Genomic DNA, 27,404 nt, shown 5'->3' on the forward strand with positions numbered 1-27,404 from the left:
GTGGGACACTTTATTGACTCCCTACGTGAAATGAACTTAATGTAATGGGAATTGGACTCTATAGCACCCTTGTTGGACAAGTGTTCCAATTGGAATTTCCAAGCAGCATGTCCAAGAAGGGTACCATAGAGTCCAATTTCCATTTTATGAAATTCACTTCCCATAAGCAAGAATCAAGGAAGTGTGCCACAACTTCCGGTTATAGAATAATAACATTATTGCCGGCAACCGGCTTTATCCCTATTTCGATTGACTATATTTATTGGAATGATTCGCTGTTTGTGGTGGTCTTTTGTTGATTTTTGTGAGTTAATTATGTAGTGGAACACCGCTCATTTGGGTATATGTATGGTACGGGTAAATGTATGGAACTGAAGAGACTACATCTTACAGAGATTTCACTGGTATATAAATTTGTTTGGAAAAGGCGAATGTAGGCAGTAGCATCAAAGCATCTATTGTTATGTAGAGAAATTGTTCATAAACAACACAATCTTTCTTTCATCAATCCTTTTTCTATAATCGCCGACAAGAATTCAAATGTGATATTCATATGTGGAAGTGTGTAGGTGTCTATGTGCGTGGGTGAATAAAGGTACAACGCTAATATGGAATAATACTAAACCAAAACCATACATATTCAGCATAATTTTAGAAGACCTGGAAAGGAAGGACGATATATTTTGGCCCGAGCCGTAGCGTGGTCATCTGTCGCGCTTGGCAGAAACATAGTTATGCGCCCTGGAAAATGCTTTTACCATTCAATCATGTTATGAAGACTATCCATTTGGCGCACCCAAAAAATGCCCGGCGCCAAACAACCGCAACAACCCCGAGAGTAAGCAACATCAATAGGAAGAAATCCTCGCTTTGAGAATTGAGCAACATCGGCAATAGAACAATTCGGCAGCTACAATCGAGTAAGCCCGGGATAAGGCTGATCTTTTAGGGGGAAATCCTTCGGAAAGCACGTCCACTTCTTCATTTTAGATTGCACAGCCGTGTCCGTATCACTCATAAATAATAATGACATAAATAAAACCTAAGGAATTCGGAGATTTTGGTGCCTTAAACACTACAACTGAATGAAAATAAAGCGACATGGATGGATCGGATGGATTGATTTTGTTCTCGGTCCTTCTCCATGCTTCCGTCCCAGCGACTTCTCAGTAGAACAAGAACATAATATCAAATCAGCATTGTGCCATAACGTAATCCTCAAAGCTTGAATTTTAAGATCCATAGTAAAAAAAAATGACCACTGAGTAAAAGGTTCAATGCTGGAGAGAGAACGATATCGGTAAAAATATTGATCCGCATAACACAGTGGTTAAAGTATGAATGTCCTCTTGGCATGCCGATATCGAGCATCGCGGTTGATTATCCAAGATGACCAATCCGAGATGAATGCGTAAAACTATGGACCTGAGATGGGTCCGCCCTACCTCAGTACCCATACTGGTACCCAAAGGCAGATTGATTTGGACTTATTTTGTGATTAAAAACTAGCTGAAATGCTCCTCCCCCACCCCTTCTCCCACGCACTTCATTATAATATAGTTGTAGGAGAGGGGAGAGGGTGGGAGGAGACGTAACAAGTGTATAAGAATATAATTATTTAATGTAAAGGGCGAACCCATTTCACCGTCACACGCCAAGCCAATATCGAGAACATGATACTGGTCGTGTTTGATCAATCGGCGTTCCGTGTGGACCACGGATGCTGAATGAATTTAGCGTGTATATTATCGTACAGAATCTCATAGTTACTGCGAAGTCAAATTGATGAAAGAGAATAGGAACGAGAGGGGAGAAGAGGAAACACAGAGAAAAACGCTCCACATTCGCACATACATTCCTACATCAGCAGGCAATTCGCGAGAACATCGGGAGAGTATTGTTCAACGCTCGCGAATGAGTGTGCAAGCAGGTGCGGTATGGAAGATAAAGCAAGACAGCCGAGGTTTAGTTCAAGCTAGGTCCAGGTCCAAACTGTCTCATTGAGATAGTGTAAACAGTATTCCAGCATTCCTTCTTCACGTGTAGCTAAAATTGATTGCAGTTTACATTGCAGCGTTTTTCTCAAGACTATCGCACCGTTCCGAACCCGCATCGTGTTTGATTGCATGATTGATAGTTAGGCCCAATGGTTAGTTTAGGGGGCAACACCAGCTGATAAACAGCCATTCGGATGTTTGTCTGCGTTTCTAGAATAGAAACGCAAAAAAAAGCGTTTAGAAACTATTGTTGATCGTGGCGTGGTAGCAGCATTTTTGATTGCTGTCGGGTCGTTATCTGTAAAGGAAAAAATGGCGAAATGTTAAGAACCACGGTCAGACTAACGATCATGCATGCTTCCTGGCATATGAGCTCCCCGCTTCTTCATGTGGGCTCAGACAATGTAACACACACACACAGACACTACTACACAGTGATGAAAATTAAGCAGCATATCCTAATGAGAGAACGAACTCTGTACGACGAAGTTATAGGAAAATCGGGTCACGATCACATTACACTTTAAGCCATCTTTTTTATTGACGAAAACAACAAATCCTCGTTACATCACGGCACGCAACTCAGATTGTGCTGCTGGCTTTAATCGCATCGCTTGAACTTTATCGCCGACCAGACACACAAATGAATACAGCGCCCCTGTCCGTTTTGACTTGCGCCCCCATCAGAGACCAACACTCCTTAGGCAGAGTTGGCATTCGGACCGCGGCGACGGCCGTACGCCTGCACCACGCTCGAGAAACGGCGGTTGTACTGGATGCGACGCTTAGCACGGCCCGTCTTCTTCTTCTTCTTTTCCTTCTTTTCGACCTTGGGCGTTTGTCCCTTCACTTTGCCGGCACGGGCGAGCGAACCGTGCACCTTACCACCGAGCAGGCTGACGGTGAGGTCGAGCTCGACCGAGGTCAGCTGAGACACGGTCACATCCTCGCCGAGTGGTACGCCTTCGCAGTAGAGGTTCAGTTCCTGAGCGTCGACCGACTCTAGTCCTGCCAGAACAGCCTAGTAAAGGGAGGGACACGAAAATGGGAAGAAAACAAAAGAAAAAGCAAAGATGCTCTATTGATTATTGTGGATCATTTACGGAGGAGCATTTCGGAGTGCAGTGTGCGTGCTATTCTTGTGTGCTGTTTACACAAATTGAAGCAAATCGTGACGTTATAATGTGGAAGCATTTAATACCACGGATTGTTCTATACAAGCAAGTAACATCCGCTTCTCAATGTTCCTTGTGTATTCTTTGGGCAGAATTGTTTTTGTAGGAGGATCAGTGCGTGTGGGTATCGGCAAAGATCCGCTGGTGCCTGCCGGTGTAAAAAGCAATGCGTGACATTCATTTTTATTTTATTTTTTTTTTATGGAAGCAAATTAAAACCACGGACTGTTCTACTCCATCAAGACACAACCGTTTCTCAATGCTCCCTGTGTGTATATTTTGGGCAGTGTTTTTGATAGGAGGATCTTGAGTATGAAAGTATCTGCAAAGATCCGCTGGTGTCTGCCGGTAAATAAAGTAATCATTTTCTTTGTGGACGCAATTTATACCACGGATTGTTCTATTCAATCAAGACCAATCCGTTTCTCAATGTTTCCTGCGTATAGTTTGGGCAGTGTTTTTAATAGGAGGATCTTGAGTATGAAAGTATCTGCAAAGATCCGCTGGTGTCTGCCAGTAAATTGATTTTGAACAGCAATGTACTTGTACTTCAGACAATACAACTTTAATAAGATTCTTTACATTGACAAATATTTCAAATTCAGAGCGATTATAATCAGCTCCATCAATTGTTGTACCATCAATTTATTTATTTGTTGCGAAAGTTATGGCCTCGATTGTAACGTAATAAGGCGTTAATACCGAGTAGATATTTTCGCATTACTCTTGCATACACTTTAGAGATAAACCACGATGTAAGCCGTGTATATCCGGCCAAGATGTGGATGCATACACAGAGTGAAGTATTGTTATCAATCGATCAAAGAAATTTATCTGACACCTGCTTATTTGCAAACAATGGCTTGTTTTGTAGCGAGATTTATGGCCTCAATTATAACGAAACGGAACGTTAATACAGAGTAGATATACTCGCGTTTTTTCTAGCATACACTCTAGAGATACATCACGATGGAAGACATGTATACCTGGCCAAGATGTGGATGCTTACATGAAGTGAAATGTGTTGTTGAATCCTTTCATCGCGAGCGGAAACAAAACTCGCTGAAATTAGACAGTATATCCAAAAGGCTTGTTTGTAGCAAGAGTTATGGCCTCGATTATAACGAAATAGAATGATTATACCGAGTAGATATTCTCGCATTACTTTTGCATACACTTTAGAGATATATCACGTGTATTGCGTGTATACCTGGCCAAGATGTGGATGCTTATATAGCGTAAATTCTTATCATCAATACCTGATACCTGCTCATTTGTAAGGAAAGGCTGTGGCGAGATTTATGGCCTCAATTATAACGAAATGGAACGTTAATACAGAGTAGATATTCTCGCACTTTTTTCTAGCATACACTCTAGAGATACATCATGATGGAAGACATGCATACCTGGCCAAGATGTGGATGCTTACACAGAGCAGAATCGGTTTGCAAAGTATTATGTTAATGTGGCATCAAATAATAACAGTTTGTGTCGTACACATCTTCGCACAGCAGGCTAAAGATGTGTTTTTGTTTGGATTCACTTATAATTTGGCAAACGTTCTTAAACCGCAGCTCTCTCTCTCTCATTTTAGGAAGCATGTACGGTTTGGTAAAGTTTGCAGAAGCTAACATGAATCTCTTCGCTAGTTAACGATTGTATTGATATAAACCTATACCGCAGAACCATACGGAAGAAAGGCGCTGCGGTTCAAACGCTCAAAGTTACTCTAGCAGCGATTCTAGGGAGTCTAGCCGATGTGTCACAGATGACTCTGCTGTTCGCTGCAAATGCCGTCACGAATCAAGCATCAACTTGATGCTGGCAGGTTCTAAACGCTTGTTTTGATCTTGATGTTAAGAAAGTACCGCACAATCGGGGACCGATACCGAAGCGTGTACAAACTTTGCAGAAATTAACATGAATCTCTTCACCATTTGATTTTGTATTGATATAAACCTATGCCGCAGGCCCATGATAAAGAAGGACTCTGCGGTTCAAACGTTCAAAGTTACTCTAGCAGCGATTCTAGGGAGTCTAGCCGATGTGACACAGATGACTCTGCTGTTCACTGCAAATGCCGTCACGAATCAAGCTTCAACTTGAGGTACAATATAAAGCAACACATTATTGACAAGAAATAGCACTGCGAACGCATCCGACCGGATTCAATGAAAACCGTGTTTGATTGTGGTTCTAGAATAGCAACGACCACCATTCAACAAGCATGGCTGCTGATGGCCATTGCACTTATTTGATTCAATCAATTCAATTTAATTACACTTACCTTAACATGGCTAATGCTGTCACCCGGCTGGACGTCCAAGACGTGCGTATTTAGACCTCGAACGTGCAGCTGCATCTTCAGTGATTGGCTTAAAATTAATCAAGCGCGATGGTTTGTAGCAACTAAAACAGAGAACAAAATGTGACCGTCAGTTAGGCGAAGCGTTCAGATAAACACGCATTTCAGACACGAGGTGGGTAGATGGACAATTTTTAAGAAGCCGACAAAAGATAAACCAAGACACCATCACGCATAGTGCGCGACATATGATGGACAGCGGTGGAAAGATTAAACCGAAACACAAATCATGCTCAAAATCATACACAGCACCGCGCAAACTACGTTAAGCGAACACATTTTACTGACTAGTCCAACCCAGGTTTACCAAAAATCGAGCCAAAATTAACTTAGCATTTCGTGAGACACGTACCCTGTGCGGAATGCAAACTCGAAAAGAAAGAGGCATGTGGGATGTCAGCGTCTAGTCGGAAATTGTGGCGACAGCTCGCCGCGAACCAGTGGGAAAAGGCCTTTCCATTAGCCTGAGCACGCTCGCAGAGGCAAGTCTAGGCCGAGGTGAACGTAGGGCAACCCGAATTCGAGCAGTTTTGGAAATGTCGTGGTATTTTTTGTATTGTACAGTAGAGCGTCGTTTTTATCCGGCTGTCCGTTTATTCGTGCTGTTGAGAAATGACAGTTCAATACAAAGATGACATTGCATGCTGAGGAGGATATTTTAAATAACTGTTATCAGTGCATATTGTCATAAAAAAACGCTATAATTAATGGCAATTTTCAAACCTTCATAACAGCAATATAATGATGAGTCATAAAACGCCATTTGTTGAGTAAATCAAAGAATCTATGGAATTTTCTTTTTTCTATGGATATTTGATTTTCCACTTTTAGCTTAATATGTGACTCTCGTGATAACTTATATGCGAAACCATACAAAAGTACAGAGGGAAGGAGAAAGCTCTCAAAGCGAAGAAAGCTTCGCTGTGTGGCTATCCCACTAACAGATGGCGCCATTAGCTTTTTTTTTGCTATTTTTGGAATGCGTGAGTCGTTTGCCGCCTGCTAAAAGAATTCTTTTTCATTCCGTTTAGGTTGAGAGCTAGACCCGTTTACCCGTTTGTACCCGTTTTGTGCTCGTTTAGTGAAGTTGTGGCACTTGGGATGCATCGCTAGAACTATACGATTGTTTAAAAACTAGAGTTTATAAACTCCTGTTACCCACCAGCACTGAGATGCAAGTGATATTTGAGTAAAGGTAGTTGGTGTTTATACCCACGTATCTGACCACACGCCCATTTGTACAAATTTTTGCTCGGAATGTTTGAAGGGTATATAGGCCATGATAAGATTAAGTTAGGCGAAACGTATTGCACGAAAAGGATAGCTATATAATGATGAGTTATAAAACGCCATCTATTGAGCAAACCGGTGAAGCTATAGAGTTTTCTTTTTTGTTTTCTATGGATAGTTGATTTTACAGTCGTTTAAGCTTAATCTGCGGTGCTTGGGGAAACACTTTCATCACTCATACTTAACCCATTTGTAACCAAAATATGGAAAATTATTTATTTAAAAGAAATGCTCTATCAGGTTGTTTGCAGTTACGCCTTCCGCCGGTTGCTTCGATCAACTGTCAAACAAAATAACTGAAACAAGAACAAAAAAGTCGTCGAAACCTTCATCGAATCGAACGGCGAATATGATACCAAATATTTTCCCGTTCGATTCTGGGGCTTCCGACAGATTCGATAGTCGTTCGGCGTGTGTGATAGGCCTGATTATCCGTGTTATTCAAGTATCTGGATGAGGTCCAGTTTCGAAGAGCCCGGATAAACGGCGCTCCACTGTATTTTGCCACGATTTTTGGGTTCTCAATTTCCAGCCTACCTGCTGGCTGTAGTTCGTTAGACTTTTTTGTATTGCCACCGAGAAGCAAGCGAAGTTCGTAGCGCGAACTCGAACACGAACAAAAAAAAAACACAAAGCTACGAGGTCGCAAACTGCTCGAAATCACTTGCCGTGCTTTCTATAAAAAAAAACACACACACACAGGTTTCAAAACCTCCCACCAAATTCAAATTCGCCGTCCCTTTCCAAATTCAAATTCAAGCCGGAATTTCAGTTCACTCTACCGCTGCACGACTGTCCCTTCTAAATATTGATATAACTTGGACAGAACGAACCAGCACGCGCGTGCTTTTGTTCTCTGGGTAGCACACACACATACACACACATATACACACACGCAATCAGCACATCAGATGGGATCTGACAGCTGCGTACCCTTTCCTGCAGTGTATTTTTCGTTCCCGTGCTCGTTCGACTGCGGGGAGCTGCGGTCTGTTTCGGTTTTTGTTTTGATTTTGTCATTTTGTTTGTCTTTATTATTTCGTGTGTGTTTTTAATTTGTTTTCCTTTCGTACCCGCGCAATCAACCCTGCTCGCCAGCCGGATGCATCGAGCGCGGTAGCTTTGTGCTGGTCAACCTGCTAATGCAAATGTACGTAGGCTGACAGCGTTGCTGTGTAGATCGTTGCTACGATTGAGGCGAGCGAGAACGGCAGTGCACAACAACAAGTGAGTTTAATACACTTCGAGTGTTACTATTCATCTGCGTGTACTATTCCGCTACTTTTCTGCTGTGACTTCAAATCTCTCAAATGTCGTAAATCACAGGTTTTTATACGTTCTACCGTTGTATGCTGTTGCTATTGCTTTGCTGTATTGCTGTGACAATAATTCTGTTCGGCTCTCATATGGTCGATTTATTTTAAGCTTTTAACAGAGGTTTCTGTCTCAATGCATACAGCCCACTTGGTGCGTGTGTACGTATTGCTTAACAAAACAATCGCTCGCCGCCCCCCACCCTGAAGCAGTCCGAGCACACTAGACTCAGATTTAGCGCACGATCTGGTCATTCCTGGTCCGCCTGGATGCGTTCCCTTCAGCTGTGGGCGGTTGCATGACCACCTTCTTCTACCAGCTGTGGTCGTTGGAAAGATTAGGCACTACTCGTACTTAAGCTGCAACTTGTTCACTTTTTTCCGGGTAAGGGATGGTGTATTGCCCCACGGCAGGTCGAAATAGACTGCAAAGTTGAAGCTGCTCAACTGCTGTCAGCTGTGTTATGATAAGCAACAGTGTGTAATAACAGCGCTTTTTTTTTGTCTTGGGACGGCTTGCTGATCTATAGATAGACGGGCCGCCGGTTTCGGTGAGAAATAACAGAGAGCTCTTGCCCCTTTCCAGCATGGAGAATCGGGCAAAGAATAGAAAGGGGCTAGCTAAACAAGATTGAAGTGGGCATGATAAACTTCCACGTATTTATTCGAGTCTTGGAGATGGAGATTTCGCAAACTGACCATTCCAACAGCTTATTTTGAAAAGATACACCATTTTCCTTTTACCTCTACATTAGCTCATTTCCAATTAGATTTTCCAATGCTTTTTGCTGTATAATCATCCTCATCAGTACCGTGTAAATTTGACCTGTTCTTGTTCGCATTTCGAAGCGCACGAATTACGAAACTCACTCTGTTTGGAGAATGACATCAACGGCATAAATCGTTTTACAGCTAGCAACAGAGAGCGTTGCAATCAAGAAAAAGGGGTATGCTGTTGCCGCTGCTTTACAAACAGGCCGCTGCTGCACCGAAAACCTGTTGTCTATGGTCCTTTCGGCTGACGGGCACGCGGGCAAGAAGGCAACATTTAGACCTGTTTTATTCTGCTTCTTCTTCTCTAACTTCTGACTCCCCGTACCATTTGCTGAGCCAAACCGAAACACATGTAAAACAGCTCGTTCAGTTGCGATGCATGTGCATGAGATTTACTTCTGCATGTGCAATTGCACTGCGACTGACTCATTGCTATTTTCAAGCCAAAATTATTTACCACCACTTGCTATGGCTCGGGTGACCGTTACGCGTTTTCCTTTCAAAAAAATCAGTTTACGTTTAAAATTTTAGGATTTTCAGCCAGCTTGATAGGTGTTATCAGAATCGTGCCGAAGGGCTGCTGGAAAGGATACAAATTGAATGGGCACTCTGCCAGATACTATGCTTATCTCACCCACGAGAACACAGTTCTTCCCACCGTCGCCCCGACCATCTGTACAGTCGCTTATCTTATCAATGGAATAATTTGGCTGATCCTTTATGGTTATGATTATATTGTTTGGTGTGTCTTCAGTCTGTGCCGTGCTTTTCCATTTCTTGTAAAATAATACATCATTCGATTCATTGCATTATTTGAGGTAATATTGTTGTACAAAATTGCCCATCGTATAAACTAGTTGTTTAAACACGGCCATACAGGTGGAAACGCATTGAGACAAACCTTCGTTTCAAGTTGTAGTTACTTATCAAATTAATTGATAATTTCTGCTTATTATGTGCGATAGCCATGTGCTCGCAGGAAACATAAACTGACTGGCGTATTAATAGTACAATTTTGTTCCTTAAAATTTTAGATCGATACGACGATAGGTGCTAAGTGTTTTGCAAACGGATTTTTAACTCCGTTAAGATGAAGTTCGCCGAGCATCTTTCCGCACACATTACTCCAGAATGGCGCAAACAATACATCAACTACGAGGTAAGTGAGCGCCGTGTTATTGAGTTGCTCCTCTTTAAAGGATATGCTCTTAATACAATTGCTAAGTCGTCTGTCTTTGATTAGAACACCGCAGATCAGCTGGCTAATGTTTTTTGTTGTTTTTTTTTTTAATTCTTGTAGGAAATGAAAGCGATGCTTTATACGGCAAACGAAGAAGCGCCCGCCCTGGACAGTGTGGAGGAGGACGTTAGGAAACGGCACTTTGCAAACTTTGACGAAAACTTTTACCACTACTGCGACCAGGAGCTGAAAAAGATAAACACCTTTTACTCGGAAAAGCTGGCGGAAGCGACGCGCAAATATGCCGCGCTTAATACACAGCTACGAACCACGCTGGAGGGCCAGCAGAAGAGCAAAAGCAAGGGCCACAGTCATAAGCCGATCAACTTGCCGTACCGGAAGGCACAGGAGCTGAAACTCGCCTTCAGCGAGTTCTATCTCAGCCTGATTCTGTTGCAGAACTATCAGAACCTGAACCACACCGGTTTCCGCAAGATACTGAAAAAGCACGACAAAATATTGGCCTCCGACAATGGTGCCAGGTATCAGAAGGAGCACGTGGAAATGAGCCACTTCTTCATCAACAAGGATATCGACAAGTTGATCAACGATACCGAGACGACGGTAACAACCCAGCTGGAGGGTGGTGATCGGCAGCGGGCTATGAAGCGGCTGCGTGTGCCACCGCTGGGAGAGCAGCAAAGTCCCTGGACCACGTTTAAGGTGGGCTTGTTCAGTGGCAGCTTTGTGGTGCTGTTCGTTGCGGTGATCTTGTCGGCAGTTTTCCATGACAGTGCCACCGGGGAGAATCTCAAGATCGCCTTTCGGCTGTACCGTGGTCCGCTGCTGCTGATTGAGTTCATCTTCCTGATCGGCGTTAACATTTACGGCTGGCGTTCGTCCGGTGTGAACCACGTGCTCATCTTCGAGCTGGACCCGCGCAACCATCTGTCCGAGCAGCACCTGATGGAGATGGCCGCCATCTTTGGCGTCGTGTGGACGCTGAGCCTTTTGAGCTTCCTGTACAGCACCAGCCTGAGCATACCGCCGTACATTAACCCGCTGCTAATGACTGTGATCATGATCGCGTTCCTAATCAATCCGTTGCGCGTGTTTCGGTACGAGGCACGCTTCTGGCTGCTGAAAACGATTGGCCGCATGATAGCGGCACCGTTCTTTCACGTCGGTTTCGCCGATTTCTGGCTGGCTGATCAGCTCAATAGTCTCGTAACGGCGCTGCTGGATTTTCAATTTCTTACCTGCTTCTACGTTACGAATGGAAATTGGCTCGAGGCCGGCAGTAAGTAAAATTTGCGATAAATTACCGACGACTTGAACGACTCCGAACGACTCCGGATGTTTCCGACTCTCAATAACTCCGGACGTCTCCGGACGACTGCGACTCCGAATGACTCTGGGCGCCTTCGAACGACTCTGGGCGACTCCGAACGACTCTGGACGACTCTGGACGACTCCTAACGACTCTGGGCGACTCCAAACGACTCTGAATGTCTCTGGGCGACTCCTAACAACTCCGAACGACACCGGACGACTCCAGACGACTCCGACATCGAATGACTCCGGGCGACTCCGGACGACTCTGGGCGACTCCGAACGACTCCAGACGAATCCAAACGACTTCGGATAATGCAGGGCGGACCTACCTTCGGGAGTCGATTCCGAATTTATCGGAGTCGGACCGGAATCGTCTCCGTCTTTTTTTCTAAATCAACTTATCACTAGTACAGAGCGTATAAAATGCAAAAAAAACACATTGTTTTTTCTGTTTTGTAGATACTCGTCAATGTATGGAGGAAAGTTACATACTTCGTCCAATAGTAAATTGCCTTCCTGCATGGTTTCGGTTTGCACAGTGCTTGCGCCGATATCGTGATTCACGCGAAGCCTTCCCGCATTTGGTAAACGCTGGTAAATACGCGACCACCTTCTGTGTTGTCATATTTGCAACGTTACGATCCGCGAATGCTTGTAAGTAAAGTAATTGTAAAAAAAAAACTTATTTCTACACAATCATGTAACTACTGGCAACATAGAATTGATTTTTAATTGCTGAATTTATTTGTTATAGCCAAATATGAAGACTCCTCAGAAAACGTGTTCCTCTGGCTATGGTTGATTAGCTCCGTCGTCTCATCGTGCTACGCCTATACATGGGATATCAAGATGGATTGGGGATTGTTCGACAAGAACGCCGGAGAGAACAGATTCCTCCGGGAGGAGATTGTTTATTCCATGCCAGTGAGTTATTTTGACTGCTGATTGCATAACAAAAGTGGATAAGCAGCACATTCAACATCTTCCTTTTTTATGTTTTTTTCAGTTTTTCTACTATTTTGCAATCATAGAAGATCTGCTGTTGCGATTTGTGTGGATACTGTCATACGCACTTACGGAAAACAAGCTAATCAGTGGTGATCTGATGACGTCTATCTTGGCACCACTGGAAGTGTTTCGCCGTTTCGTGTGGAACTTCTTCCGACTTGAAAACGAGCATCTTAATAATTGTGGTAAATTCCGTGCCGTGCGAGACATTTCCATCGCTCCAATAGATTCCAATGATCAAGTCATCATACTCAAAATGATGGATGAAGAAGATGGTGTCATTAATCGGTAAGTCGTGAGTGTTTGGTATTGGTATACAACAATTTGAGATGGTTTAATCGTTTGCGATGATTTTGTCTCTTTTTTTGCAGATATACCAAGCATAACCGACCAAAGCCTAAAAAGATGAAAGATGACCGTAGAGCTTTGTTGCCGGCTTTTAAGACTACACATGAAGTCATCCCACCCGATGCGACGAACGTTAAACAAGCTTAGTAGCAATGTTGGTTACAAACCCTCCATCTGTTTTACACTTATTTTTACAGTTTTACACACAATATAAGAGGTGAATATTAGGAGGTTGTTTACAGTTTCGCTCCTAAGGACGCCAATGTGCTTATAACTGTCTTAAATGTTATAATTTCTTTATGAATGTCTAATCACAACGCTCGCAAATTAGTTCTCATGATATAATTTCAATTACATCGATTTTACCCGGCATGAATGGTGTCAGGGATTAACAAAACTAATGCGGCAGTTTTTTTTAGATAATTTTAGCTTGTACTTAGAACGTACTTACTTTTCATCGATTTGAAGTTTTTTTTTTTAAATCATGTTAAATAATCAATAGCTTTGGCACGAGGCCCAAGGTCAACGTACTATAAACCCTACAATTCCAATAATGGATAATGGATTTGCACGGAAGCTGCTCCGTTATATTATCTTTTTTGTTTGAATTTGGCTGTTTTAATTTTTAGATTCAACTGTTTCTTTTGCCGTATATGGTTTCGAAGTATTGTTAACTCATGTATGCAATTGTGCTGTAGTACCAGAAGACCATCGATAATTTTCAACAAACGACCGTATTTATCGAAACATTCCGCTCTGCACGGTACAGTAAGGCTAATGCCATGAAGACATTTGCAATTTTCGTTGAATGTTGTGTAGCGAGTGCATTTTAAATTATTCAAGTCTTACAATAAAACAGAGGCAAATGTATATTAAACACGCAAACGCGATAGCTCCTGTTAAGCAGAGGGTAATATGCCTTACAAGAAGTCTAGTACGTATGAAACATCCAATAACTACCATTGTTTCAGAAAGGTTGCCTTAATTAGACCTGTAAGAATTTAGGTGTTTTCGTAGTTAGAATAGTGAAATGGCTGTAAAAGCATACCTTATATGAGCTGCATCGGCAATTTTCTTGCAGGAAAATATTAGGATTTACAAAAGCTGATGAAATCTTATCATGCTTCCAGCATATCCAGTAACACCATTAAATTCATATCAAAACCAATACTAATACTACAATGCGGTTATATTTTATCGCGAACTGTAATAATTTGTCTTACCGCAGTATTAAACACGTGTATGGGTCGATAAGTCGATTCAATTCCTTTTTTACAGTTCCGTGTTTTGGTTGATATATTACATTATAGTAATCGTTACCCTTATAATTCTGTTTTATACTTTTAAACTTTGATTTCTTCATGATTTCCCATTTGCTTTTGAGGATGAATTTTACTCTAAACCCTTTGCCCGTTATGGTCCCTAGCGAGTCATGGCGAGTCATCCAGGGCATACTAAAGCTCAAATTAGTTTAAAAAAATGCGTTTGTTTACAATATTTTGCTGCAAGAACGAAATGTTAGCTGTGAAGAACACGTTGGCGGTGGTTTAACACCGTGTAAAACGAAATTCTATCGGAAAATAGCGTTTGTTAGTGCCAATTGGAACACATTTTCCCCAGAGTGAACAAAAGATTCCGTAATGTTTTTCACAGAAAAACAGCGATAAATGTTGTCACCGATGAGTGAAATGGTAGAATAAAACCTTTTGAATTATATGAAAATACAATCCGTGTGTTTTAGATTATCAGACCGAAAATGGAATAAAAATAGAAAAAGAAATATCAGATAACAAAATTCGAGCAGTTGGTGCGCTTGGTAGCGATCCGAAAGCGAAGGATTTCCTTCAAAACGCCAGCGCATGCGAACGACCCCACTCATATTTATGTGAACGTTGCTGTAATGCTTGAAGTATTATTTGAAATTGGCCGAGCATCAAAACCGTTTAGGCTTTTGAAGCAATACAATTCCGAGGTGAAAAATAAATGTGTGGAAAAATAATCAAACACACGATGGTCAAAATCATAATTAATAAAAATAATGTACTTTAAAAACGAAAATCTATTTTAACCCCTCACTTCTACAACCACCTACCCGTGTAAGTAATACGTACAATAAAAGATTTTGGTTTCAGTTTATTGTAGGTATGAATGATATGTATAGCAATGCGTGTACATATATTTATATAATCTTTTCCAAAAGTTTTCTAAATATTCTTCTAAAGTCATAGACGAGACGACGTTCTATTAGATCAGTTGAACTTTTTATAGTGCATTAAATTAACGTAACTAAAAGACATACATCATAAATTTGTTACGTACAAAGAAGCATTGTTACTATAGCTGCATAAAATAAGTTGAATAAAACTTTTTTTCACCAATAAAATAACAAATTTCCTTATAAAGTGTGTTGACTACCCGTGTAGGTGGTCATGAGAATGTGGGTGCATTATTGGCCATAGAAACGAAGGTAAATGTGATATTAAGATTGCAGTAAGAGGCGAATGAGCTAGACCTCAAAGTCTCTATAAAAATAAGCAATGAATGAATGAAGATTGCCGTGATCCCGCAAACTGCTCGAATTTGTTTGTCAGCAATGATGGGGCGCTCTTGCTCCGTGTAAACATTGCGTCATGTACGGGCCCGCGATGTCATTTTAGCATAGCCGGGCATCCGCGTGAAGTTCTGTGAGATAAACATGGCCTTCTTTATGCATCGTTCCTGTGAATATTTACTAGTTAGGCCGAACGTGCTACAAACATTTTGCGTTCGAGGTGGCCATCAGCTGCGCGGTAAGCCGCCGGGCGTTGCCAAAACGCTTGTGCAGCGATTGCAAGGTATATTCTTGGCTTTTTGTTTTGATCTTCGCCATCTTACGCCCCGTTGTTTCGTAACTTGCGTGTTGCTTGATTTACCATTGCTGTTGCTTGCATTTTAGGTGAGAAAGTATTAGATCCGGAAATTACCCGGCCCGTTAACATCGGATTTCCCCACATTAAACCGGCCCGATCGGTTCAATTGTCCGAGCGTCTGCAACACCTCAAAGCCCAAAGAAACAATGCTGAGCTAGAGCGGCTGTCGCGAGAAAGGAAGTGTAAGCGATTTAAAGTAAGCGAGGAAAACTCCGAATGTTTCACAATCGAATGTCCTTTTTTTTGCAGTGGAAATCGACCTCGAGCAAGTGCGTGCAGATTGGGTGAAAACGAGCGGTCCCTTCCACATCAAGCGAATTGCCGAACATTACGGTGTGTTCGAGCATCTGTTCGGAGCGGCTTATTTTGTGCCGCGCGTTGCTTTGGACATCCAATACCAGGCGGGCGAATTGCTTCATCCCGTGAAGTATGGAAATATTCTGAAGCCGAGCGAAACACAGTCTGCCCCGCAGGTGCAGTTCGATGGAAACTTTAACTTTACTGAGCAGCCGGCCAGTGAGGAACAGCAAAGCTGGTGGTCTTTGCTGCTGACCAACCCGGATGGACATTTTGAGGATAGTGAAAAGGAATATTGCCACTGGTTTGTGTAAGTATAACGTTTACCTTTCTCCTGGGTCAAATTCCTATAATACTTCATTTGTTAAGCCTACTTAAGCCTACATATCCAGTACCATTATTAATCTTAGGAAACAAATGGTGTAAATAATGTTTCAACTATTATATAAGATATATATTCTATCGATACGCTTCCATAGGAGAAAGGATGTACGATACGTTATTATTGGGGATATACTTTTAGCTCAAAGCATTAACGAATTTTTAACAGTATAACAGTATGCATCAATGTTTGCCCCTGACGATCCATAAAGTCCCTATTTTTGTCTGTTTTGTAGTCTACACGTTAGTCAAGTTTAGTGATATTATGATAGAGGTGTTTGGGCAGATTAGGACAATCGATTCGAATTGTACGGTTCTTTGCAAAATCATGAAAATGGTGTTTTGGTGGTGAAAATGGCGTGAATGGTGGTGTCGTCTTTAAAAGAATATAGAGGCAGTTTCCAGCTTTTTACATTGTTTTTACCTGAAGCCACATGCCAAAGTAAAATAATCCATTGAATCTTTCAAAAGCGGCATAACAGTCGTAATATTTAAATTAATTATTTATAAAATCAAAGATTATGTCACTAAAATTGATGAATTTAGCTTTTGACAGAAATCTTTTAGAAACTAAACAGAAACAATTAACTTACACCCATACATTGATCGCTTCGACTCGCTGTTTCGCCAACACATGAACTGATATCTTTTCAATGCCCATTTTACTCGATGCCGGTTTGAGCTTCGAAGAACACGAGGAAAAAATTGGCCGGCAATTCTGTTTGAGACTACTTAATTACATCACCCATCAATTTGACGGGTTTCGTGGATATGTATACCATAGGTTTATTTGAAAATTTATGAATCTTAAGAAAATAATAGTTAATGCTACAATATCAGAATGTGTAGTTATAAATTTACGAAAAGTAATCATGGAGATGAAAATCAAATGTATTTTTCATATTTCACGTATAAGATTCCGTCAAATTGGCAGCTGTGTTTTAGGCAGCTCTAAGGAGAAATGTGTGCCTTGGCTTTGGAATTAATATTAAACTTTAATTGAGTGGGTATTGAACAAATCTTGCCACAACATTTCCCTAGTTCCACCGACCACAGATCTGTGCCATTTACACATGCACACAATTTAGAATACAGCGAAGAGTTTGGGAATAGTTTAAAGATTCTCACATGATACAGCTTTAACTGTAACGCTCTCCTTAATCCTTTTTCGGAAAGATACAACAATATATGAATATTGTTTTACAATTTCCTTTACACCACACTCTTAAATTTGATTCTTTTTTTTGTTTTAGAAATATTCCATCGCGTGTTTCAAAGGATAGCACCGTATACATCTAAAACAGAAATATCATAAATGCCCACGCATTCATTTAAATTCGTAGCGTTCCTGGTTCAGCTTGCAACTGTTCATACTTGAAGGAACTTCGTGCTTATTACTCGATATAAGTTATTGCACTCGTTGTTTCGCTATTTGAAGCAAATAATGTAAAGAACAATCTCAGAAAGAGTTTATATAGAAGGTCCTTAACTTTTTTTTTAGAAAAGACGTGTGGAAATAGTTGGCATTTTACTTTACACACGGTGTCATACGATATCAATGATATCAAATAATTTTTTTTAAAGAAAATTCTCAACCCATGCCTCGAATATTCCCGTGATGGGATACACCATATAATCCAAGATAAGAAAACATATTTCTATCCACGCGCAAAGTATGGCTAAAGTTGGCAGCGTCTCTTGTCCGTTTATAATAAGATAGAATTTCGTGCTTGTTTCTTTATTTGAATTTGACATAGGACCTAAAAGATGGTATTTCTTTCATCGCAGTTAGATAAATAACACATGGGCTGATATCATTGAATCACTCCTCAGACAAGCGTTCTACATTGGTGATGTATTGCACTGGCTGATTATATGTCAATCTATACGGATAGAAATACTCAAAGTCAGAATTCCTTTTCAATTTCCTTTTTGACGAAGACTGAATTTTTGAAGAAGAGTATTGGGAAACGATTCGAAAATGGTATAGTGAATACTAATTGGTATGATATGGTGCCTAATGTTTAGTTTTGGATGTCTATTTCGTTATGATGAACTCACAACAAACAACCAAGACTGTGTATCAATTTTTAAAAATCATAGGAGTGGCAGTTTTTAGACATTTAGGTTTACTTTACATGGAAATCATAACTTAGTGATCGTATATTGTATGCACAGATCTGCTATGTTTTACACAGTTTCAACACGACGAGTTGTTTGCAAAATTGTGTAACAGAAACAAAACAAACATAGATTTAGATTATTGTTCTTTTTTAATATGGAGTATCGCCTGCGTTGCCGTCGAGTACCAGATAGGATAGACGAGTACGATTATAATAAGAAATTGTTTACAAGAGACTTATACCACAAAACCGGCGTGACAATGTATTCTTGCAAACGTTGGCGTTAAACGGTTTAGTATAACATGTCCATATGTGCTTCACACTTTGTGTCATACAGCTTGTCCTTTCGTTTATGTTCTAGGAAGTTTTGAATCATTCTATTTTCACTAGTTTTTTTTAAATAATTATACATCTAGTCTAATAATACAATCATGGCTTTTTGTTCTTTCTTTAGAGGAAACATTCCCAACGGAGACGTTACGAGTGGGGAAGAGCTGGTTCCTTATCTGCAGCCGTTCCCTGCTAAGGGCACCGGGTACCAGCGACACATTTTTGTGTTGTACAAGCAGACAAGCCGTCTAGATTTCTCGCAGTACCGGATAACAGACGCATTTGACTTACCAGCGCGCACATTCCGCACGCTTGATTTCTACCGCCAGCATCAAGACAGCATCACGCCCGCCGGTCTAGCGTTTTTCCAATCCGATTGGGATACCAGCCTGCCTGACTTTTACAGAGAAAAGTTAAAGCTGCAACATCCCGTGTTCGAATACGATTTTCCAGCACCGTACATCCGCGAACAAGAATGGTTTCCACTGCGCAAGCCGTTCAACCTGTACATGGACAAGTATCGTGATCCGGCCCAAATCCGAAAAGAGTATCTTGCACGAAAGCTCGCCAAAACGCATCCATTTGATGGGCCTGAACCTCCGCTGCGTTATCCGAACGCTCATGCGATAAACGATGTACCGTCCTGGTTGCGCACGGAAATGAAAAAGGACCGTCTGGGATGGGGTAGGATAAACGATATTTGATTTAAATTTGAGTTTTGTTTAAACAAAATATACGCTTGAATTACAATAAATACGTTAGTGTTTAGCCAAAAACTAATTTGACCTGTGCTGTATATTGACAGGGTTTTAAGAAACTTTGAGTGGTACTCTGAGAACTTTCTTCTCCTGCGTATTGCTAACTGCTGTGTTATGTTCTTTTCCGCGTCTCGACGCTGCCCTGGCACGGTGACACCGTAATCAATTGCTGTTCAATTAAACGTGTCACATGTTTGTTCGTGTTCTGGGGGTGTCCATTAATATAAATATGCTTTTCCATGATCATATACGGGGCATTGTGAACTCGGCCCTCATCACATTGGGTTTGGTCAGACGATTCCCCTCCGCGTGGTCCGATCCGTTTTGTTTGAAAACCTTGTGCTGTAACCTTGTGCATCCAATTTTGGAATATGCCTGTGTTGTGTGGAACCCGTCTGGTGTTTCCTTACACGTTCGAGAGGGGTAATACCTTTTTTTTTTGCGAACCACGATAACGTTACTATTCGACCGAGTTAATGTTTCCTTATCTCACTGCTCGATTAGATTGAAGTGTTCGAGGAGTTCGCTATGTTGAAATTCCATCGCGGCTTTCGTCACAAATTCTCGATGAGACGGATGTGCCTTCCCTTCTTGGCCCGTCCCCGGATCCTATCTCTCGTCGCTTGCATCCCCCGATCGGACGCAGTCTGCATACAGAAATTTGCTGTTTTAATAATTCGACTGGCCTCTTCATATCTTCTATGTTTCTGTTTTCTTCGCCTTACTTCTTGTCGTCTCGCTCAACTGTCCTTCCTGTGCTTCTCTTCCTTATCGGTATTCTCTGCCCATACATTTCCGTTTCCTTTTTATGTGTGTCCTTAGATGTGTTGTTTGGCTGTCGTCTGGGCAGTATTATTTCTGAATACACCTGTTTGATTATTGTAGAGTTAGGGCTAAATCTCGTTACGCTAGGACGTTACGCCAAATAGAAGAAGAAGGCTAAATCTCTAAATATATATCTAAAGAAATGCTAGTAACGTGAAAAGTTACAAAAACAACTAATGATTGAACTAATGTACTAATGTCTAAACAAGTCATTTTCAAAGTAAGTTTGAACTGAATCGAAATTTAGAATTTTATATCGATAGTGTTTGCAGCGTGTAATCTGCCTCAAGTAAACTACCAAACGTAACACAGCTTAACCGTATATCCTGATCCGTTCAAGGCCACTCGAGATTTTGACCGTAAAGGTTGAAGGTTGAATATGAATTCAGCAAAGATGTTGAGGATACTAATGCATCATCGACATATGCATAGATAGCATTGTACTATACCCGCAACAGCACCCAACCGACGTAGGTTTTTGGAAAGTTGTCGCCAATTTAATGATCTTTCTTCACCCATATTCAGAAGCTGTCGTGATCGCATTGAACGCTTACCACTCAAGGTCTGCAAGGCCGCTTAAGGTCTGCTCGATGTGTGAAGTCGGGTTACGTTGCGCGCGTTCGTTGCTTTTGGTCGTGCGTACGGATTCATGATTTCAGCGCAACAGGCGGACATAAAAGGGCAAAATTATTATTGTTTATTCGACTGCATGACAGTTACAGGGTCAAAAGAGTCAAAAAAAGGAACCCTCTGTCGCACGGATGGGTTACTGGTTTCCGTTTGCTAGTATCGGTGCTCAAAGAAGATGCTTTAACGGCAATATAGTTTGGTAAAGGATGAATAATATATAAAAGAATAAAAACACTTGATCAAATTAAAACGCTGGACATGTATGGTCACATGTTCGCAGTTACTTGGTAGACTACTATTCCCATCAGTATATCGAAATACTGGTATTATTCTACAGCATCTACTCATATCAGTAATTATATTGAAGGCAGTATGAGACGATAGTGGGAGGTTGCATCCTAGAGAGTTTCATTTCCCATTGATTTGTCCACTACTACAACGTGTATCGTGCCAATCTGGCCACATAAACCAAACACGGTCCTCGTTTGAAGCCGAGCAAATTGTATTTGCTTCCATTCAACAGAGTTAAGAGTATGTCAATATTCCCTTATTTAGTGATTGGTTGTGTCTTACGAGCTACTTAAATATGGCGACGACGGCTTCCATTCATGGGACAGTTTTACTAGCTAGCCAGTGTCCCAATTTGTTTGTAATGCGGGGTTGGATGTTCGTCAATGAAGCTTAAAGCTTTTGAAACCCTAAATGTTGCTAATATAGTATAAGCTAAACTATCAATCCTTCTTCTTCTTCTTCTTCTTATTTGGTGTAGTAGCTGTAGTCGGTCAAGGCCTACCCTAGCGGGTAATGGGTTTGGCTATCTGTTACTTATTTGGGTATCCGCATCAGGATATAGCCCTCCCTGACGATCGGTCCATTCTTGATTTGAACAAGGGCACGTGGTTGTTAACCCTTTCATATTCTTGGAATTTTATTTAAATTGTTATAAACGTCAAATTCCTGAAATTTATTTCAATTAAATAAACAAATGTCACTCTTAAGTCGTTATTTCTGGGTAAGCAATTTACTGTGGAATAAAGAAACTGTACATACTAATAAATATAGAATTAATAATAAAGATATTTCAAGACTGTTTAACATTGAATCGCAACTAACCGAAACGGACAGCGAAACATCTGCTCAAACCTCACTCTGACAAATCAATATAAGACTGTTGTGCATGTCTGTGAGAAAGAAACTCTGTTAAAATACTGAATGGAATGAGATAACACGATTTGGCAATGCAAGTAATACGATCATTATGTTTGGCATCATTTGCAAAAAAAAGTTATTTCCGACATGGGTTCAAACTTCGAAAGAACCTAGCCAGCCAATCCCAAGGCAGATTATCCAGCTATGGGAAAGCAGCAGTGAGTCATAGATAGCCAAGTCCATTAGTGGCTTATGGTAGTCATAGATTGACTTCATAGATTGAAGTTGTTTTGACAAATAAGAAGAGGAGAATGAAAATAATTTAGCTTATGATACCCACATAGTTACTCCTATCTCTACTGTGTTTCCACACTATTTTATATAATCTTCATCTTCACCTCAATACTATTTAAGTGATATTGTTTGTAGGTAACAATTTATTTGTAAAGAAAGAACTAAACAGCTAGATGCAACTCAAGTAAACTATTATATTATTGTTATTTTTGATAAATCATATTGTAATGAGATAATAATATAGCAATATTTCGAGGAAACTAGTACACAACGTGCATTTAAAGGCAAAAAAAACAACCTACCGCAATGGATCGGTTAAACGAAGAGGAGAACTAATAAAACCAAAATCATTTCCATATATGGCAAAGACCGCGCGTGCTCTGCACTCGTACCTCATAGTTGTCAAAAGCCGACAGACGGTGTTTTAAAATGCTCCGAAAGCGCGAGAGTACACACTCCCAGACCAAAACGATTTCTCTCTAGTTCTCTCCATCTCGCCATCGTTTCCCTTCAAAGTGCAGGTTTAGCGAAGCGCTGTACACACGCTCCCAAGCTGTATTGACTCTCGCATGTGTATGTCTAATTGTCTACTTCGGGCATTTATTGTACGCACCGGTTTTTTTTTTGTTGTTGCCCTTATCTTCGCAATCACCTTGCTACACACCATTTTAGGTAGCCTCATTCGTGATCAAATCCATTTCTGTAGCAGAGATGCATCGATAGTGGTAGAAAGTGTATAAATATAGTCATATCCCCTTCGCAGGAAAGCTGCCGTTTAGTGTTTTAGGTGGCCCATTCGGTACGGGGATTAATATATTGGTGTTAATTTCATGGCTTCATGCGGGGCTGTTCACTTTATAAGAGGATTCTATGCCTTCGCCAATTCCAAGGCGCATGTGCCAAATTCAGCAGTGTCTGGCGTATCGTCGGTCCTATGTCGGTTTAAAGCTTTAATGAAACAAATTTCGTTCGCCTGTCGTATATCTGCTTCAGTAGAAACTCCAAGACTGGAGGAACCATGCTATGACAAAAAACAAAACAAAATATCAAAATACCATGACCCCCGAAAGTACGGTCCATGCAGTTATATTGTTAGTAATAAATAATATCACTGCCTTTTTCATGTCCATAGTCACTAACGCTCTTGTTCATAACGAGATGGGTCGGAGCACAAGCACAACACACAATTGCTATAGAAGAACGAGGTGTTATTAACAGTAATAACATTTGCTTGTATAAATTGTGAATAATTGCTCCTAGTTAGAGGTATATGTGTATTACAGTTCCATCAGTTGTAGATATACCGCATGGTAGGTGGACTAGATACTTTGAGTAAATTTAACATTTCCTCCATTTTGGTAACAAATTATACCGATCGAAAAACTTCTTTGTACATTCCAAATTTGGATCGAGCCTTCCAATAGGCTCTTCCAACTCGCCACTGCCATCTCAACAGGCCCTATGATCATCCATGTAAATGAGCAAATTGTTGTTAAGGTCGCAAGTGCAAGTGCATTCCGCGTTGATCGAATGCACGTTGCGCGGGGTAAGCTTGTATGTGTATTCCTCGATTGCGAGTCCGAGTACAATGGTTACAAGGCCGGTCTCGCGATACGGTCGTTATCTTGCACAACGCATGACTCATGGCCACCATGGGTTCAAGCCCTGGCTGGACCATGCATCTATATGTGTAGGACCTATCTATACTGCTATATAGGGACACCAATCACCATCATGCTTTATTCATAGACAGAACAGTATACCAACTAATACTGTTATAAAAATCTTTTCACAAACGTTCCCTTATCGTAACGTTTGATTTAAATCAACATAGTCTGGCTAGTATGTCAAAATTTTTACATGCCATCTCCGCGATGGGTTTCGTGCTATTCGTATTTATAGCTACTATTTCTACACCCAGACCAAATGATGTCGCACCAAAAACACTGTGTGTAAAAGCTGTCTTACAGCAAGGTGAACAATAAATATTGTAGCTTCAATTGAATAGGGGTAGCGCATCACAATGTAAGGTTGGAACCGGCCTGCCGATGGGTTTCCTGTGTCCACACCCATTCTCCAGACAATCCGAATTTACTGAATGTTCCATTCTGTCTCTCTGCGCAGTGCCATACCCCGCTCGATGCGGCTTATTGGTTCCATCAGCTGCCCGCTGAGTTAGGTGGAGTACGCGTTTTTTTTTGGGGGGACACGAATGAATTCCGCACTCTTGCCGGTTATTTCTAACGTTTTACAAGCAGCGTGCCGCCGCTATCATGGGATTGACTCACGACGAATCGAAAAAGTGCTCCGCGCTCTTGATATGAATCACACCACGCTGTATGAACGCATAGCAGTTTTGTACTTGTTTCGCCTTTTGTTAAGGGCCCGGCAGCTGTAGCAAGCTGTAACCAATACAATGCTAGTATAAAAAACATACTCTTCTCAGCCGAGCCCATCATCACAACTTAGACCAATATCCATGACTAGCGAATGGAAAAGTAAAATAAACAGTGAACATAACAGTTAATTCGCCCAAAAACTATCGACCAACACGAGAAAAAACGGTGCTTGAACATTTCGAGAGAAGGAAAAATTAGAAGATTAAAGATTAAACAAGAGAAGATGAAAATAAAAAGATTTACCCTCAAACAGGCTTATTTTTGAAGACCGAAGTCGACTGATTTAGGTATGGATGCAACTTAGCGTACAATATTATAAAGAAACTAGTTTCGCTTCGATTTTCGTCTTTCACGAGAATTCACAGCTTTTTTATTTGTTTTTAAACATATCCATCTTCCTTGGCGTAATGATCTAAGGGGTTTTTTTTTAATTCTTTGCTCAAGATATTGAATCCCCTTTACGTGAAGCTACCGAAACCATAATAAAACACATATATCGTCTTACTAATGGTTAAAGTAAAACATAAGCGCAGGTGGGTCTGCTGGGCAATAATTATATGTTATTACTTTGACCCTAATGTTGTATTTTTGAAGCAATTCGACCATACAAGCACGTGAAGAATGGAAAATTAACCAAAATCGTATCCGATATGCTCATACCCAATTAAAACTGGATAGATAGAGAAAGGGGGCGAATGCGAGGGTGGAATTGTTTCCATGATCATGCTTTTTCCGATTCTTTCCTGCAGTGCCGGTGATGTATCCTCTCTGCAAACGAATTGTGGAATCGATCACAGGGAAACTTCGAGGTTGAAATGAAATAAAAGCGAGCGGAAAGAACTCCACAAAGCAAGCTGAAAACGAAGCTTCAAACAAGACGCGAAGAACTGTTGGGGCACTTCGGTTGAAGAACCTAGCCGGTCAATGCGCTCTGCAAGTAGAAGAAATAAAGTGCGGTAAAAGAAACGGAAAAGAGCGAACCCAATTACTGCAGGGCTTTACGACTCAAATTCTAATCATGCTGCATGGGTTTCGAGCAGCATTGCCACTAATGTTTGGGCAACGTCGCTGCTGGCAAAGTTTACCGCAACGCAAACCCTGCAAGAATGAACGAAGCCAACGCCTTTCGAGTTTCTTTTTCTCTGCGTTTTCTATGTCGTTGTGCCAGCGCTTTCAACATCGTACAACCGATAGCAAATGTAGCCACTTCCGGTGATGGATCCTAGGTCTACGCAGTTTGAGTCCATTCGCATTTTGAGTCGATGTTTTCTATATGTTTTATCCAATTTTAGCTCTCTTTCTTTTTTTTTTGTTCAATCATGAAGAAAAGCTTTTTCTCTCCAAAGGGTGCTCCCTTAACCGATAAGATATTGTTTCAAAATGCACCGGATTTGTCTGCAATAACGAGAAGTTGCTTCCATGCTCATTTATTTGCCCCACCCAATATCACAACAACAAAAACATTGTTATCCATACCAAGAACTCGCAATCGTTCAATTTCACACCGCCCGGTAAACCGATTTACTTGCTGTAGCTGTTGTAGAAGAAAAAAAAATCCCTCGATGACTACTAGGGAGTCCATATCTCCCCCATAGCTGCATTTGTCGTGATGTCATCGGGAATGAGTGTATCGGTTACATATACAGACAACAATTACGTAGCAGACGTGAATACGGAGTTTTTCATTCAAGAAAGATGCATGACGGCATTCACGTGCGGAACAAAGCATTGATAGACTTTTGGTTCCAACATGTAATAATATTATTTGTATTAGGGTAATTTGCCAAATGTTGCACGCTTAAGGGAACAGCCAACGTACTTCATATGTTTGTGATGGATAACAATATTCTCGTAATAGGTGTGCAATAATTGTGTGGAGTGCAACAATTGGTAAATTACCCTATAATAAGTAATAACGTTATTCCTAAAAAGCATTTTTTCAAGCAGATCCGCACACAGTCTAGGGTCAGTCCGGATGCTGCCCTTGTAGTATGAGTAAAAGTCATCGGAGGTTTATATGATCCTCAATAACCGGAAATGAATCAGAGGGCCAGGGCAATCTTCCATAATAAAAAAAAACACCTGGAATGCAACGCATTTTTATTACTGGGGATGTGGTGTCACCCAAGCAATTGCAACTTACTAACACTGTCATAGTTTGCATGTCCACGTGACTCATAATTGCCGCGCGGAATGAGCTAAAGAAGTCGGCTAAAACCGGTTTTCATTTTAGTGTTAGGGAGGTTGAAACGCTTGAGCTAAACTTGAGATGAGCTGAGATCCAGCAAGGTGAACACTGAAGACGCCAAGACGCGTCGATACCAAGATTATCATAACACCCGTTCACCCACTGCCAAGTCCTGAGTAGCAACAAATATTACCGGCATAACTGGAACGACATTTTATTTGGGGGAACATAGTTTGCATGTCACACATATAGCAGTTCTATAGCTGTCATATAGCAGATGTGAATGCTTAAGTTTCATTTGTTTTGGAAGCAGTTATAGCTAATAAGACACATCAC

The 27,404-nt window shown here is 41.1% G+C and overlaps 3 protein-coding genes across 3 annotated transcripts; 2 read left to right on the forward strand and 1 right to left on the reverse strand.

The window, feature by feature from the left end:
- Positions 1–2,508: 2,508 nt before the first annotated feature.
- LOC120906530 lies at positions 2,509–6,015 on the reverse strand. The gene is made up of 3 exons (XM_040318275.1): positions 5,890–6,015; positions 5,460–5,581; positions 2,509–3,018 (listed from the first exon to the last, which is right to left on the reverse strand). The coding sequence occupies exons 2-3, from the start codon at positions 5,532–5,534 to the stop codon at positions 2,698–2,700; spliced, it is 396 nt and encodes a 131-aa protein (XP_040174209.1). The 5' UTR covers positions 5,535–5,581; positions 5,890–6,015; the 3' UTR covers positions 2,509–2,697.
- Positions 6,016–7,746: 1,731 nt separating this feature from the next.
- Positions 7,747–14,512, forward strand: LOC120905967 (xenotropic and polytropic retrovirus receptor 1-like). Its single transcript, XM_040317330.1, has 7 exons — positions 7,747–8,054; positions 9,949–10,073; positions 10,215–11,394; positions 11,889–12,083; positions 12,184–12,353; positions 12,436–12,725; positions 12,809–14,512. The coding sequence occupies exons 2-7, from the start codon at positions 10,005–10,007 to the stop codon at positions 12,930–12,932; spliced, it is 2,028 nt and encodes a 675-aa protein (XP_040173264.1). The 5' UTR covers positions 7,747–8,054; positions 9,949–10,004; the 3' UTR covers positions 12,933–14,512.
- A 921-nt stretch (positions 14,513–15,433) lies between these two features.
- LOC120905968 (39S ribosomal protein L38, mitochondrial) lies at positions 15,434–19,605 on the forward strand. Its single transcript, XM_040317331.1, has 4 exons — positions 15,434–15,619; positions 15,721–15,876; positions 15,944–16,301; positions 18,950–19,605. The coding sequence occupies exons 1-4, from the start codon at positions 15,481–15,483 to the stop codon at positions 19,527–19,529; spliced, it is 1,233 nt and encodes a 410-aa protein (XP_040173265.1). The 5' UTR covers positions 15,434–15,480; the 3' UTR covers positions 19,530–19,605.
- Positions 19,606–27,404: the final 7,799 nt, after the last annotated feature.

Source organism: Anopheles arabiensis, chromosome X (assembly GCF_016920715.1).
Source record: "Anopheles arabiensis isolate DONGOLA chromosome X, AaraD3, whole genome shotgun sequence".
NCBI lineage: Eukaryota > Metazoa > Arthropoda > Insecta > Diptera > Culicidae > Anopheles > Anopheles arabiensis.